The 17647-nt window shown below is 42.2% G+C and overlaps 2 protein-coding genes across 2 annotated transcripts in view; both read left to right on the forward strand.

The window, feature by feature from the left end:
* The window catches only part of rhbdf1b (rhomboid 5 homolog 1b), a 73265-nt gene extending 69300 nt beyond the window's left edge, over positions 1 to 3965 (forward strand). Inside the window, 2 exon segments of the mRNA XM_080456100.1 lie at positions 629 to 852; positions 1207 to 3965. Of these exon segments, the coding sequence (XP_080312226.1) occupies positions 629 to 852; positions 1207 to 1402 (420 nt within the window). The 3' untranslated portion in view covers positions 1403 to 3965.
* Positions 3966 to 14447: 10482 nt separating this feature from the next.
* Positions 14448 to 17345, forward strand: LOC308105031 (protein diaphanous homolog 1-like; the record flags this gene model as incomplete). Its single annotated transcript, XM_080455666.1, has 1 exon — positions 14448 to 17345. One exon carries the CDS (start codon positions 14448 to 14450, stop codon positions 17343 to 17345), a length of 2898 nt encoding a protein of 965 aa, XP_080311792.1.
* Positions 17346 to 17647: the final 302 nt, after the last annotated feature.

Raw genomic sequence — 17647 nt, forward strand, 5'->3', positions numbered from 1 at the left:
CCATAATAAAACATGGACCCGAACCTGTATGGGTCTCGGGCATTGTCTGGTACTTTCGGTTCAGGTAGATCCATGAAGACCTGTGGACTGCTCACTGCTAATCACTTTAAAGGTATACTAGGTAAGATCGCAGATCTGTGTGCGTACACACACTCCCCCCCTCCCCTCTCTGACGAGCACAGAACCAATCAATCTGGCCTAATCAATCAACTCAGTGCACAACCCCTTTGAAGTTCAAAGGGATCAATTAAGAGCTTCGGCCGAAGCTGCTTCCCCCCCCCCCCCCAACAGACAGAGGCGTCCCTGCAAGGGGTGAATGTCAAAATAAACAGTGGAATGTCAACATAAACGTTGGAACAAAACCAAAATACAGCCAGAGGGAGGTGTCTTTCTGCAGGAAAACACCCAAGCATAATTATATAGTGGCTGATAGAAGGAAGAAATTCAATATATATATATATATATATATATATATCCATTTAAGCTCAAAGTTACCTAGTGAACTTTAACCATTTTTTTTTTCTTTTTTTCAAAAGATATTCATGTATAACATTTTTAAATGATTCCTTTGTTATGTTCTGTTCGTTCCCCTATTAGGTTCTTATATCATTTGTCCTTCCTCCTCCAGGTGGGTCCAGCAGGCAGTCAGTTTGGCATCTTAGCCTGCCTGTTTGTGGAGCTGTTTCAGAGCTGGCAGATCTTGGAGCGACCCTGGAGGGCCTTCGCCAAACTGCTGGCCATCTCCCTCTTCCTCTTCTCCTTCGGCCTTCTGCCCTGGATCGACAACTTTGCCCACGTCTGTGGCTTTATCTCTGGGTTCTTCTTGTCCTTTGCATTCCTGCCCTACATCAGGTCAGTGACAGAGAGTCGGTGGGGTCATATTAGATGTGCTTCAGTGCATAGAAATGAGTCTGTGGTTATATATGGTGTACAGTATATGTGGCCTTGTATAACATGGGTGGTGTTGGAAATTCATTGCTTTTACCAACAGCATAGCAATCACTGCTTCCAGACAAATTATGTAGTGAAGTTGTAAGTAGTAACAGTATTATGTACATTTATTGCAATCCGATCAAAATATCCACCAAATATCCACCAGCTTGTTTAATGTGCGCACTGCTCATATAATCTATCATAATATATAAATGAATTAATAAAAGTTTTATACGCTATGAAAACATTTATTATATGACTTCTCCTTCCCAGTTTTGGACGTTTGGACATGTACCGAAAGCGGGTCCAGATTTGCATCTTCCTGTTGGTGTTCTTGGGCCTGTTCTCTGCGCTGGCCGTGCTGTTTTATGTCTATCCCGTCAAGTGTGACTGGTGTGAGTACCTCACCTGTATCCCCATCACAGAAAAGTTCTGTGAAAAGTACGACCTCAACGCCCACCTCCACTGACCGTGGCCTTCAACATGGACAAGCTGGATTATTGTGGAGTGGAAGCTCTAATCTTCTTGAGTGTACTGTTTTGGGTTGGATTTGAATGTCAGCACAAATATCTGTGGAACATTACCTTCTGATGTGGGGAGATGCTAGCCTGGGATCCAGCCTGATTCACTACGTTCGGCTGATTTTTTTTTCTCACTTCGCTTATCAATCTGACCAGCCTCCGATTTGACTCGTATTTCAATTACGTAGGCAAGTCAGGAAGTGACTCGAGTTTTACATTGGACAACACTGGTCCGGGCCCCCCTAAAGACCAATCAGAAGCCGCGGGTCATTTTCACCCGTGCTGTGAACGGAGATAGGAGGCTTTCCAGACTGTATAGCGAGTGAGAAAAAGAAATCCACAGAACGTAGCGAAGCAGTCTGGATCCCAGGCTAGGGAGATGCTAAGTGGAGGTACAATGTCACTATCAGCTGACTGAATCGAACAGCTGCTTCTGGAACTTACGTGTAACATTACAGGATGTTATGATGGCTCAAGCTGGAACTGAATGACACATTGGAAAAAGTGATCACTATATGATCAAAACAAAAAAGACTTTGTTGGAAGCATGATAACTTGGGCATTTGTGTACTGTACACGATACTGTGCATGGGAACAAAACGTATGATTAGGAGTTAAATAGAAACAACTAAAGAATGAGTTATGTGTTTTGGATCTCCAGCAGGCATACTGAGAGACCAATCAGAATCACTTTGACAGTGAATAAGGAACTAGAGAGTAGTATTTGAGGACAGTTCAATTCGGTTACTAATTCATTTGTTGCCTCTCCTCTTGGAAAACTGTTACAATCTGTCTCGACAGTAGCCTCCAGTGGTGAAAACAGAATATTACAACCTCAGATGGACGCATACTTTCCTTTTGTATTTTCTATTGACATAATTGTGTTTTAAGTATTATGCAGTTACTGGATGTCTTCACTACAGGGATAATACAAATTCCCTAACTGTGCCTTGTTCACACACACAAACACACACGCACACGCACACGCACACGCACACACACACACACACACACACACACACACACACACACACACACACACACACACACACACACACACACACACACACACACACACGTCTGAAGATGCCATATACCCCTTTATGTGTTTCCATTACCAGGAATAATATAAAAGGGGCTCTTATTATTCTAAAGCAAGCTAATAATGCATTTCACAAGCACAGGTTTTGAAAGTTTGACCCAAATTCCCCAGAGGATTGCTAAAGTGGTGTTGTATTGTATTGTATTTTATTGTATTGTAAATCACACACGGTTATTTTCTGACTGAACTGCAGTTAAGTTTACATTGTACATGCATTTAGCTGACACTCTTATCCAGAGTGCAACCAACAGTGTGTAATGTCATGTCAGTAGGTGTAATGGTCAGATGCTCTTGTGATCCTACACTGCAAAATCCAGAGTATTGTTAATTTAACTCTGAAAAGACGGGGGAAATATATCTGTATAAGGGTCCATTTTTACACTCTCATAGTTAATTTAACCCTCAGGATTTTATTGTGTAGAAGACCAAGAGCTTAGAGAGTAAGTAGAATGAGTTTGTTTTCATGTTTAATCCGAGCAAACATGATTGAGCTGCGGAGGGAACAAGACTACAGGAGAAGGGCTGAATAAAGCCCGATTCATACTTTGTTGCATGACGGTGTAGCACGTGGAAAATACAGCGTCACCGTTGTGAATTAGGCTTTAGAAATGTCCTCTCTAAACATGCTGCAATGACCCCAAACATGGCCCTAACCACAGCCTCAAATGCACTTGTTCACAGTCCATAAAAGCACTGGACACCTGGGGTCACCGGACCCCAGTTGGAGAAACTGGGGTCTGGTGACTTCCCAGGGGTCTTTTGGGGGGTTCAGGAGAGGTTATCACCTCCAACAGCAGACAGTTGTACAAGTATTCATCTAACCAAATAAATCTTCTCGTATACTTGCCACAAAATGTTTGAGAGCCACGGCCCTAAAGAAAATATAATGCATGAGATGGCACATGAGGTGACTGTTTCACCTTTAATGAGAGCACATGTAGTTAATCTGTTACGCCATGTTCAGCTGGTGATGTGTCTTTAAATGGGAGCTGCTCTACTCAAATGAGTTAGATATCACTGAGGTATTTGGAGAAAAACATTTTTATTATTGTATTTAAACTGTTTTGGTATTGCAATTGTGGCAGTGAATTTCAGAATGTGTTGATGGTAGCATATAGGCTAGCTTTAAATATCATTCAGATAAAGGAAAGGATTAGACCTGAACTTGGTGAGCTGTTTGTGCATTGAATCCAAAAAACATGCAACCTTCCTTTTTTACATCAACTTTGGTGCTCTTGTTGTTAATCAAAAACAAGTTGGTGATGATAGCCTATTCCTAGTCTTTCCCAGAAAGCTAAGAATCTCCTCTTTTTCTAAATGTATTCAATGTGACCTTCAGCTGATTTTGGTAGAGCAATCACATATTCTCTATGGTGACGTTTTAGTTACCTAAAACTATAAACACTGAGATAAACTGAACATTTGTGTCTGAGTGTTGTTTTTTTCCTTTTGTTGGTTTATCAGAATAATAAACAAAGATCACATTAGTTTACTGTATGAAAGGTGTGTGTGTGTGCGTGCGTGTGCGTGTGTGCGTTTGTGTGTTGCATGCGCGCAGCAGAGTGAGTATCTGCTTACCATAAGCCTCATGTCCCGCTGCAGGCCAGTGGTTAAAATGTTGGCAATAGGGCAGGCAAGGCTGGTGTCACTCCACGGCTGCGGCTAGCCCCGCCCCCGGTCGGTGGGGTCGACATCTCCCTTCACTCGGAGGTTCGCTAATAGTAGCCTGCTAGTTGGTGCTCTTTCAGCAATGTTTCGCCAAAATGGGAATGAATTGTTTTATGAAAACGGTTCCACGGATTCTCACCTTCGCGGAGTTGAGAATAAAGGGGCTAAAATGGACAACAGACTAACTTTTCACCGCATTCCCAAATGGAAGCCAGCCAGGTCTCCCGACGTAACAAAGAGACATGCATGGCTTGGTTGTCTGACAGCCCAGATGACAGAAAAAGACGTGGAAGAAACACGCAAGATAGCACACATCAGGATCCATGTAGAGAGGATTATAGGCACTATACGCAACAAGTACCATATATGAAATGGTAGGGTACCCATCACCAGGGGCGTAGCACCAAATTCTGGGCCCTGGGGACAAAGATTCACTGTGGGCCCCCCTATGATTTTTTTTTCTTTTTTTGGGGGGGCCCTATTAACTCAGTCCCACTTACACCCCCCCTGTGACGCCCCTGCCCATCACTCTGACGCATACACCTAGCCTGGTTCCAAACAGGCTGATAATCAGGCTAGCATAAACCAGGAGTGGGCGAGGACATGACAATCCTTGACAAAGTTGTCTGAGCATGCTGTGATCTGACTAACTTGTGCACCAGTGTGGTTCTGAAACTATTTTTAATAGTACCCTTCTGCATAGTAAAAGCAGACATGACGTTATGCTCTGTAGATACATTATCTGTTCCCTTTTTATGTACATAGAGTAACCTGTACATGTTTTCAAATAAAATACATAGTCTTTCTACATAAAATGATTTTATGCAAATAGCACCGCATTCTTTCACATGGCTAAAATGCATAGGCCATTCTATCATTATGCAGTGCTTTCATTCAATGCAAATTAAATATAACTGATGATGATGGCTCAGGTCACCAGTTGCCTCACCTGTTAATGATCACATTATAATATGGATGGGCAGAGACCATTTTACTCCTCTTTGAGCCTGATGAGGTTCCTTTTTTATACCCATAGTAACCTGTAAATGTACCTTGTTTTCAAATAAAAGACCTCAGGGCCGGATACAGAAATTATTAATTGGGGAGGCATTAAGAAATGCTGGGGGGGCTGTTTGGCGGCGAAAAAAATGTGGGAGTTTTTTTGCATTTTTTCCGGCTGTTTGTGTAATACTGCTTCCTATTGTTTAGGAGTAGTACTGCATGTGTGTGTGTGTGACTGTGTGTGACTGTGTGTGTGTGTGTGTGTGTGTGTGTGTGTGTGTGTGTGTGTGTGTGTGTGTGTGTGTGTGTGTGTGTGTGTGTGTGTGTGTGTGTGTGTGTGTGTGTGTGTGTGTGTGTGTGTGTTTGTGTGTGTGTGTGTGTGTGTGGGGGTGTGGGGGGGGGTGTGGGTGTGTGTGTGTCCTACACTAGATGGTGTTGTGTTAATGCTGTGGTGGTGTTTATGTTGTGTTGGTGTGTTTGTCTTGTTTAGTTGTGTTGATGTTATATTTTTTGTCTTTTTTATTTATTTACCTTTTTTGTGTATTTTTTTGTCTTTTTATTTATTTAACTTTTTTGTGTCTTTTTTTTAACTTTTTTTCTTTAGTTCTGTGACTCAAAATATTTGTATCTTGTACACAGCATGGCTTATCATTGGTACTTTAAGCAAGTAAGCATCAATAATTATATTATTATATCAGTCTTCTGCTACTCTGTGCAAAAGCCCTAACAAATGCATCCATATCTAGCCCAGTTGTTATGGCCTTCTCGTGAGCCATAATCACCAAATTTCTCTTCCTCTCATGTAGCATAGTGCGGCGAAAGGGGGTAAGGACACGAGACAAAGTGGAGAAAGAGCTCTCGCATGATGCAGATGATATTCCAATCACAAGAGAAGTCACATAAATACGATAAAGCTCAGGAAAGGCTTTCTTATACCCTTGCAGGTGTTTGCAAATGGTGGAGAGGTCTACATCATCATCAGAAGAGAACTCTTTTTCCAACATGATTTTTGCAACAATAATCTCATTAGAAAGTTTGTCACTGCGTGCACTTCCTGTCATCTTCTGCAGGGGACTCAACATGGCAACATCCAGAAAAGAGGGAGATTTAGGAAGAAGGCAATTCACTGCTTTCATGAGATCGAGATTGCTTTTGGAGAATCTTGTCTCCATCTCTACAATGGCTCTGTCCAAAATGTTAAGAAGAGCTCTCTTCAGAGCCTGGCTAGGAGTCAGGGAGTCGTGGGCATGGCCTACAGTGGACATAACAACACTACCTGCGAGCAGTGATATTTTCATGAAAATGTTTTGTGCGGTGCCACAGAGAGCATTTGTGTTCCCAAAAACACAAATATTCCACATTTTATTGCAAGAGTTTTTGAAATTAGCAGAGTTGTGACTCGAGCTTGATGCATAGGTTTAAAGTGCTCATGTGGCCTACTTTGCTTCTTTTGGGCTTGTTTTCCTAGGCTTCTTTCTCTCGCAATATCTGGCAACACTGCCCATGGAAAATCAGGGCAGAGGATTATTTGAATTGTGCAATGATACATGATTGAATATGATTAAGGATTATTTTGATTATGGTAAGCTCACATTTCATATCATGATATAAATGTAACTTTCAAAAGCCCCCCCTGGGGGGGCAGTCAGGGCATTTGGGGGGGCATTGCCCCCCCTTGCCCATGCCTAGATCCGGCCCACGTTGACTTACAGTGGTTACTTTGTAGATTTTGATTATTATTACAAAACATACAGTAACCACTTCAGCCCATACATTTCGGCCATTTGAAAATAGCCGATCTACAAGCATTTAGATCTGCTATTTTCAAATGATTATACACTTGAAAGTTTGTTTTTGCAGTTGGCTTTTAACATTGTTGATGTAATTCTTTGGATGTGCCGCTGTGTGTACAAGCTATATAGTAGTGTACCCTGTTGGATGGGTCTGTAGACTGGTAGTGACCCAACCAACATGGTGAATCTTGGCCACGCCCCCCAAATCACTCCCCCACCCAAGCGAACTTTGCCAGCCAAGCTCGTAATCCTAATAATAAATACTAGTTATTGATTGTTAAACAATCATTCAATGTATTTTATTATCGAATTGACACATTATAGGCTACAAAGGAAAATATATATCACAAAAAACACTGGCATTAAAATTGGAGCCCAAATGCATAGCAGCAGACAGGTGGTATAATTAGCAAAAAGTAAAACGCAGTTAGGAAGAACATTACAGATGATTCATAGTCATACTTATGTCCACAAACGTGGACAAAAGCTGGAAGATCTGTTCTTGTCAGCAAGCGACACCATCGACGGAGTTGTTGTAGCCTACCACGTGTTTGCGGCTAGATGACGTTTGTTTATTATGGCGACGTGTGGGATATTTTACACTCTGAATGCATGTTAGTGTTGTTAGTGACACTGACAGGAAGATGCTGTGCAAAGGAGATGTTTAAGTCGATTCGGGAGTGACAAAATAAAGTGTAGCCTACTTTAAATTGAGCTTGAAACCTACCAGGCAGACTTTCAAAGACATACATTATAAAGGACTTTGCATCCAGAAAGACCGAAAATGGTCTTTATACGGGGTAGAGATGAAGACAATTGAAGATTAAGACAACAAGGTAGGAAATTGCCTTTTTATTTTTGAACATCTCACTCTGAGCAGTGTGCAGTTCTTTTAGAAAATTATGACTGCCGCGCGCGCGCACACACACACACACACACACACACACACACACACACACACACACACACACACACACACACACACACACACTATGAATTGAGTACATGGGAGTGGGGACCCCATTTGAAACAAGCCATTAGGCTTTCATGGCCTTTTCAATCATATTTAGTTGACCTTGTATTTAATCTGTACTTTCGTGTGCTTTTTTCTGCAAACTTCTAAATAAAGTATTCAATCAATCAAAAACACACACACACACACACACACACACACACACACACACACACACACACACACACACACACACACACACACACACACACACACACACACACGCACACGCACACGCACACACACTCTAGGTCACTCTAGTCCAAAGGAAATAAACAGTTCTATTGAATAACCACTAGATGGCAACCCAATGTAAGACACCAAGCATTTCAGATTCTGCCTGGAGCTTGGCACGAGAAAACATAGATTTACATTGTCAAAGCAAATGTGAAAAACAAACTGTCAAAACCCAATGTATTTACAATAAAATCTGATTAATGAATGTGTAAACAATACTCTGTGTCACATTGCAACTTAGAAAGGGTAGCTTACAAAACCACAAAATGCATTTGCTATTAGAAATAGTTATATATTATGTAGGCACAGGTAGCTTGGAATAAAACTTGAAACTAAGGGCAGCACTTTTTCAAGATTTCACTTGGTATAATATTTTTAAAGACAAATAGCAGCAGTTTTTCAAATGTAGTCTATTTCAGGGTAGTTGCTTTCATACAGTAGCATATAACCGAGGTCAACTCTAGTCTGTATTGATTTGATTGGTTGAATACATTATTAACAGTTTGCAAAAAAGCACAGAAACGTACGGTTTAATACAAATGCAATGCTAAAATAATTGAACCCAAGAAAGCACTATGGCTTGTTTCCATTGCGGTCCTGTGTATTCAATTCATTGAGACATTTAGTGATTGACAAATATACAATACTATGCAAAAACATCAAATGAACGAGTTGTAATCAAAAAGAAAAATATGTACCATAAACAGTTGGTGATAGGCTTGATTTTTTTTTACAGGGGCCAGTTCCGAATTGCAGCCACCTGTAAGTGCTCTTTTCGAGCACTTTAAATCTTGCTGCTGTGTTTGCACATTGCTGTACTTGACTAAGCAGATATGGGAGTATTTCATTATTGGCCTAGTCATGTTTTCAAACTCTCTTTGCAGGTTGTAATCTGTGGGACATACCTGTATGTGTCTCTAATGTATTGGTACGTGGGCAGGTAGTTAGAAAGTGTAGCTCAGTTTCCACCACATTTTGTGTGCGGTGGGACTGTCTGTCTTCTCTTGGGAGCCAGGTCTGCCTGGGGCGGCCTTTCTCCATCGCTCGGCTGTGCTCACTGAGTCTGTATCCATAGAGTTATATGGTCTGTACAGTCAAGGCTTTCCAAAAGTTTTGGATCAGTCACAGTGCTCGGGTATTCTACCACTGTGTATTCTCTAGGGCTAAGCATTACAATTTGCTCTGGGTTTGGGTTGATTCTTTCCAGTGGGTAGCTTTCTTATCGTTTTCTTATCATTTGGTTTAGTCCTGTGGGTTTTCTGTCTATACTAGTGGCTGTGCTTGTGTTTGAGTCCCAGAACCAGCTGTCTGATGGGGCATTTCTCTGTCTCTCTGTCAGTGAGGGCTTTGTTATGGAGCGTGTCTGGGTCACTTTCATTAAATGCTCTCTCTTGTAATTAGTGGCTAAACGTCCTAATTATGCTCTCCAGTACAACAATTTTGTCACTGTTTTGTAATTGTCTTGTTTAATGTCATGTTTGTGTTATGTGAGGACCCCAGGAAGATTAACAGAGGTTATGCATCAGCTAATGGAAATCCTAATAAACTCAAACTCATGCATTGTTTGGTGTTTTCCATTGGCTCTTTGAGGAAAATAACTCAAAACTTCAGTAGAGGAAATCAACAGTTCTATTGAATAACCAGTAGATGGCAATAACCCTAAGTAAAACACAAAGCAACACACACACACACACACACACACACACACACACACACACACACACACACACACACACACACACACACACACACACACACACACACACACACACACACACACACACACACACACACACACACACACACACACACACACACACACACACACACACACACACACACACACACACACTCTCTCTCTCTCTCTCTCTCTCTCTCTCTCTCTCTCTCTCTCTCTCTCTCTCTCTCTCTCTCTCTCTCTCTCTCTCTCTCTCTCTGTAGGTGCAACAATGATTTAAACTGAGTGGTTCATCATGATTTGAATGTCATTAATTCAAGCACAGGATTTATTACCGTGAAAAACTCTTAAAGGTGTCCCTGCTGCTCTCTCTCTCTCTATTGTTTGATCCCTCCCCCTCCTTAAGTTGTTCAGCCACCCTCATGTATACACACCAGACACACACAAACCCAAAGGATGCAAACCTGTACACCCACACACACACGTACTGTACAAGTGAAACGACACCCTCAAACAAACATGCATGCAGACATGCATGCTTACACCCCAAAGCCCAAACATCCAGTGTTGATTCAACTTGTGTTCTATTTTGAACCTTAATAAAAGTGTTCTCTCATTAAAGTGTGAGGCTCTTGCACTGTAAATTATTGTTAATTGTTAATGTAAAGTGTTAATTCATCTCTAGCTCTGAAAGTGTTACAGGACCATTTGTACACTTTCAGAGTTAGATTAATACTCAGTATGTAGAGCATGTGGAGGGCCTGAATAGCAAACTTATGATTAAGATGCTGGCGATCTGCAAAATGACTCATAATCCATACTATTAGATCGAGGCTAGTAACCTTAAAATGTACTGTGATCGTATCCTTCTATTAATGGCCATATGGCTCTTGGAGTGTAGACCTGCTTGTTTTCTTTGTCCTCTTTCTCTTTGTCCCTATAGCCTCTCTTGACTTCAGTGCACGGCTGCACGTGGCGAAAGCAACATTAACCTGTGACCTGTGACCTTGTACAGTCATCATCGAGGGCTATTATGTGCACCCTGTTGTGTTATCTACACTTTGATCCTCATTATGTCTCTGTCACTCTATCTGTCTGTTTGTCCCTGTCTTTGTCTCTCTGTGATTCTCCCTCTCTTTATATCTCTCTGTCATCGTCGTCGTCGTCATCATCATCACACCAGGGGCCATATGTATCAAAGTTTGTGCAGCCTTGCACACTGTCTAAACCACTGTTTCCCTAACAGTCGATCTTTGGGTCGTGGACCAATTTTTATGGGTCACAAGTAAATATCTCCTTTTTTATTTAAAAAATATATACCATATATATTATTTCAAAAGATTTAAAAACAGTTTTAGCAAAAAGAAAATCTTCTCATTAATTAAAAACAATTCCAACATTTTTCAAAAGTATCTCATGAATAAAATAAAATAAATAATCATAATTTCCATTTAAAAAAAAAGGTTTAAGAAGTAGTGAAAATACAGATCTACAAGCTCACAATGCGGCGTGAAGCGACGTGAGCTTGTAGATCTGCTATTTTCCCTCGTTTGGGTCCCGGGCAAACATCTAATTTCTCTTTCGGGTCTCAAGCTAAAATGTTTGGGAACCACTGGTCTAAACTGATGCCAGGACATTGTTCTGTGTTTCTCCGTACAGAAGTTCTTCATCAGATGTATGAAAAGACACGTACACCTGCTTTTGGATTGGATGGCAGAGAAATCAGTGTGGAATTATGAGTGTGTGAACGTGCATGAATCCACTCCCATATGTACCCCTAATGGTCTGCACAATTAACACGTTAATACCCTATCCAAGTCTTAAGTTCATGTTAATGTAGCTTATTAAATGTTGCAGACAATGGCTGAGACAAGTGGGGGGGAAAGCGTATCTTAGCGAGACATTAGTCGATTAGGTATTACATTGAACCGAACAGAAATGTCTATTTCACTTAGATTTAATGGGCAATAAAGAAGGAAATTCTTATCTGATCTTGAGCAGAATATGCCAATTTCAAACACCCAAAAAGTTAATGGTGAATTACATTTTATTGGACTCGGAACACAAACTATTATACTGCGTGTAACAACTGCAAAATACAGCATCACATTTATTCCTGTATGATCTCTCCTTGCAAATCCTTGTTGCCAGCATACATTCTCCCTGGAGATTTGCGTAGAATTCAGTGGTGTAAAGTAACTAAGTACTCAAGTACAGTACTTAAGTACAATTTTGATGTATTTTTACTTCACTGGAGTATTTCCAATATTCAGTACTTTTACTTCTACTCCACTACATCTCAGAGGCAAATATTGTACTTTTACTCCAGTACAATTATATGAAAACTTTAGTAACTCTTTTTTTTTTTTTTTTTTTTTTTATATTATCACAAAACACACATTAACCACTTCAACCCTGTATACATTTCGGCCATTTGGAAATAGCTGATCTAAAAGCTCACACCACATCGCGATGCGACACATTGTGAGCTTGTAGATCTGCTATTTTCAAAAGATATCTATACATTTTATACATTAGAAAACTTGTGAAATGGGACATTTTGCATAATGAGTACCTTCTACTTTTGGTACTTTAAGTACATTTTGATACCAATACTTTTGTACTTTTACTCAAGTAAATTTTGAATTCCGGACAGAGCCGGACAGAGCCCAGGCAGAGGGGGGGATTGGTGGGGTAGGTAAGTGAGGTGTGGTGTGATTGAAGTGCATTGGTACCCCAGGAGCAGGGATGTGTGAGTGGGGGGTGGAGGTACTGTATGGAGCTTAGTAAGGTACACTAGAAGTCTAGAGGTTCCCCCTTTTGGAATGAATGGAGGGCAATTTCTGAGAATCTTTCTCTTCATTGATTTGGAATGTGGAGACATTGAGAAAACCCTTTAACAAGTTACCACAATAGCCCATGTCATATGAGAGCTCGGTAACATACTGTATTTCTCATGTGCTACTGTATATAGAGCTGGGCATAGCAGCCAGGAAACATAGAACTTTGGAAACATAGGGAGCCCTGGTGGGCCCTATCTTGGGCCCATCTGCCTTACCTCTTATCCCTAAACTTTTTTTGCATTTTTTTACTATTTTTAAAAACATTTTAAAATACCAGTAGTTCAAATAGCTGATCTACAAGCTCACAATGTGTCGATGTAGATCGGCTAGTTGAACTATTTGAAAATGTTTTTCAAAATAGTAAAATATGGCTAATACGTTTAGGCAAAAGGGGTAAGGCAAGATAGGGCGCAGAGCATGCATGACACAACTGGTCCCTTATGTTTCAAGGCAGCCATCATTGTCATTACCAATTTGCTTACTGGCCCCAGGTTTAAGCTGTGTTTCCCAAGTCCATGACAAATATCTCTAAAACACAAAAATGTCCCGGTTTTCAACATTCACTATCAAATTGTCCCGTTAAAATAATACTTGTTTTGTGTACTTACATAGATGTTTATCTTGTTTCAAATATTTTTTATTGTGAAGCACATGATAGGATTATACATTTCTGTTCATATACACGTTTTTTCCCCCAAAACAAACAGACATATACACAAAATAACCAGGTAAAATGAAAAGAATACACTCAAACTTAAGCAAAAAACAAAAGGACCCCTGATTCTTTCTAAATGTAAAGATTCTGTCATCTCGTTGAGCCAGAGTTTGATTGTGGGGGCCTCTTTTTTCTTCCAAAATAAGAGTATCAATTCATAGATGTTTATCTGGTTCTAATCTATGCTATTGTCACTAAGTGCTCAAATAATTATAAAGTAGAATTATCCAGGGCCTTCCAGCACCTGAAGTTTGCGGTTATTATTGTGATTATTATTATGTGTGTATTTCCTGCTTATTTAGGATCTTATACCGGAGTGATAGGCCGAGTTATTATACTAGGGGTTGATACATGCTTATATGAAGGTTAATACTGCTTATTTGTTGTAGTCCGAAGGTAAATTGTAATCCGAAGGTACAAATATATACAAATTCTAAAAGCCACAGCACAGCAGTGGACTTTACACATGTCACCTGAGTGTCACATGAGGGCATGTTGATTGATTAGGTCAGATGAGGAGCTGGGGTACAGTGGCTACTGTTTAGAACAGTGCTAAAGCCTGTGTTTCCACATTTAACACAATACACAAGTCACATGATTTAATCAACAGAAGCTTACACCCACATGGGTAGACCAAACCGATATAAATGGAGTGGATGCTCACTATCAGGACAAAGTGTTCTACAGATGCACCAGTGATACTAGTTACCAGGGTGTTATTGCTGCGTTCGTCATTTTCCATTGCGAGCTCCGAGAGACTGACGGTAAGAATTGAGAGCGTGTTTACACGACAATAAATATATATATTTCTGATATGGTTTATAGTTGTGTTTATATTTCATGTCAGTAATTTGTCGTTGTGCTGTTGTTTGTGTTCACTTTTTTAGGTTTATAACCTGACTCTACTTGAGTGGTTCCTGACGAGCTGGAGCGTTTCACCATCATGGAGATGAAGGACAAGAAGATGGTCTCTTCACCCAGTAGGCACCACTCCTCAACATCCTATGAGATCCACAACTATGAGATATTCCACGCCCAGAGTGCCATGCTGCGCTACCACAGTGACAGACACATCCTGGAGCTGTTTGAACAGATGCTGGTGGACATGAACTTGAACAAGGAGAAGCAGCAGCCACTGCGAGCTAAAGACATCACCATTAAGCGAGAGATTGTCTCCCAGTACCTGTACACCTCCAAAGCTGGTCAGAACCAGAAGGAGGGCACCAAGTCAGCCATGGTGTACGTGTACATCCAGGAGTTGAAGTCCGATATCCTAGACAAACAACTGCTGGGCTGTCTGGAGTCGCTACGAGTCTCACTCAATACCAACCCTGTCAGCTGGGTGCAGAATTTTGGAGATGAGGGCCTTGCCCTGCTGCTCAGCCTGCTGAGGACACTGCAAGAGGAACGAGTTGAGTACCCCGACATTGGAGTAAAGTGTCAACATGAGATCATCCGTTGTCTCAAAGCTTTCATGAATAATAAGTATGGACTGAAATCCATGCTGGATTCGGCTGAGGGGATTCCTCTGCTGGTGCGAGCCATCAACCCCAGGATACCCGTCGTGATGTTGGACGCCGTCAAGCTGCTCTCCGCCATCTCCATCTTAGATCACTCAGACAACCTTCACAAACGTGTTCTGGAGGCCATAACAGTGGAGGCAGAGAAACGGGACATTGAGAGGTTTCAGCCTCTTCTGACTGGTATGAATACACCAAACATTGCTCTAAAGGCCGGCTGCATTACTCTCATCAATGCTCTGATCAGTCGAGGAGAGGGGCCAGACTTCAGGATCCACATCCGCTCTGAACTGATGAGACTGGGACTCAAAGACCAGTTGACGGAGGAGGTGAGGATGATCGACAACGAAGAACTGAGGGTGCAGCTCAATATGTTTGATGAGCAGGCAGAGGAGGACTCTGATGAACTCAAAGCCAAGGCCAAGGAACTGGAGAAGAAGGCGGAGGCGGAGCTGAAGGCACACCACAAGCTGCAGGTAGAGTGGAAGAAGCTGAAGGGAGACTATGAGCAGCATCTGCTGGAGCTCAGCCAGGAGAAGGAACAGCTGGCCTCTACCAAGCAGGACACAGACAGAGAGAACCAGGGACTGCAGCAACAGCTTAGCACACTGTATGAGCAGATTGAGAAGCTATCTAAAGATCTGGAAGAGGCCAAGACCAAAGTTGTCATTAACATTCCTGTGCCAACCCCCGGGGTGCAAACGGGTGTGCCTCCCCCACTTCCCCTACCACCACTTCCTGGCGGTCCAGGCCTTCCACCACCTCCTCTGCCTGGCATGAGTGCCTGGACAGCCCCTGCTCCCCTGCCACTCCCCTTCGGCCTCAAGGCTAAGAAGGAGTACAAGCCTGAGGTGCCGCTGAAGAGAGCCAACTGGAGAAAGCTTGGACCAGAGGATCTATCAGAGAAGAGTTTTTGGACCAACGTCAAAGAGGAGCAATTTGAAAACAACGAGCTCTTTGCCAAATTGACCCTTGCCTTCTCGCAGGCCAAGACTTTCCAAGCCAAAAATCAGCAGAATGGTGGAGAGGACAAGAAACTAACACAGAAGAAAGTAAAGGAGTTGAAGGTGCTGGACTCCAAGTCTTCCCAGAACCTCTCTATCTTCCTGGGTTCATTCCGTGTACTCTTTGAAGAAATCAAAAGTTTCATCTTGGAGGTCAATGAGAAGGTTCTGACTGAGTCCATACTGCAGAACCTGATCAAACTTCTACCGGAACAGGAACAGCTGAATGTCCTGGCGGAGATGAAGGATCAGTATGACGACCTTGCTGAAGCCGAACAGTTTGGAGTGGTTTTGTCCAGTGTGAAGCGTCTGAAGCCCCGCCTCCAGGCCATCCTGTTCAAGCTGCAGTTTGACGTGCAGCTGAAGAACATCAAGTCAGACGTGGTATCTGTGACAGCGGCCTGTGAGGAGCTGAGGAAGAGCCAGAACTTTTCCCAGCTGCTGCAGATCATCCTGCTGATGGGAAACTACATGAACGCCGGCACCCGCAACGCCAAGGCCTTCGGGTTCACCATATCCTACCTCTGCAAGCTGCGTGACACCAAGTCAGTTGACCAGAAGCAGACGCTGCTCCACTTCCTGGCTGACGTGTGTCGGGAGCAGTACCCTAACGTCGTTAGGGCCCTGCTCTACCCTAAGGAGCTGATCCACATAGAGAAGGCCAGCAGAGTGTCGGCAGAGATGCTTCGGAAGAACCTGGACCAGATGGGATGTCAGATCAAGAACATGGAGAAAGACCTAGAAACCTTTCCTCCTCCGCAGAGTGACAGGGACCTGTTTGTGGAGAAGATGTTCAGCTTCGTGGGCAGCGCCCGTGAGCAGTACGAGAAGCTGGACCTTATGCATAAAAACATGGAGAAGCAGTACAGTGACCTGGGAGTGTACTTTGTCTTTGACCCACGGAAGATCTCTGTTGAGGAGTTCTTTGGAGACCTCAACACCTTCAAGAACATGTTTCAGCAAGCTGTGATGGAGAATCAGAAGAGAAGTGAATCTGAGGAGAAGATCAAGCTGGCCAGAGAGAAGTATGAAAATAAGATGAGGAAGAAACCCAAGAAGAGTCAGCTCCTTAACGTCAACGTAGAGGGTGATGAAACTGGTATCATGGATGGCCTCTTGGAGGCACTGCAGTCTGGCACTGCTTTCAGTTTCAAACCAGCTGGTCGTGCAGTGACCAACATCCTGGCAAAAGAGTTGATGCAGAAGGACTCTCTCACATCCACAAAAAACACTCAAATAAAAAATAAAAAAATGGAGGAGGAACCTAAATTAGAAGGGGTGGAGTCATTGGAGGACATCCAGTCTCGGTCCAGTTAGACACTGCCTTTGACCAGACCACAGATCTAGGGTCAGCCATGTCCCACCCTGATCCATTCTGTGCTATTACTGGGAGGAAATTTTCATTTTGACATGAATTCAACATAATTAACAAAGATAATGTAATCAAACAAACAAAAAAAATCATTTATTTTACACAACACTAGTACTTTTCTGCATAGTTAAAGCTGACATGAGGTTATGCTCTGTAGCTATAACATCTGTTCCTTTTTTATGCACATAGTAACCTGTAAATGTTTTCAAATAAAAGACACATTCAACATGTGACGCTGACTTACAGA

The sequence above is a fragment of the Gymnoscopelus braueri genome (assembly GCF_963280865.1).
Source record: "Gymnoscopelus braueri genome assembly, chromosome: 17".
Lineage (NCBI taxonomy): Eukaryota > Metazoa > Chordata > Actinopteri > Myctophiformes > Myctophidae > Gymnoscopelus > Gymnoscopelus braueri.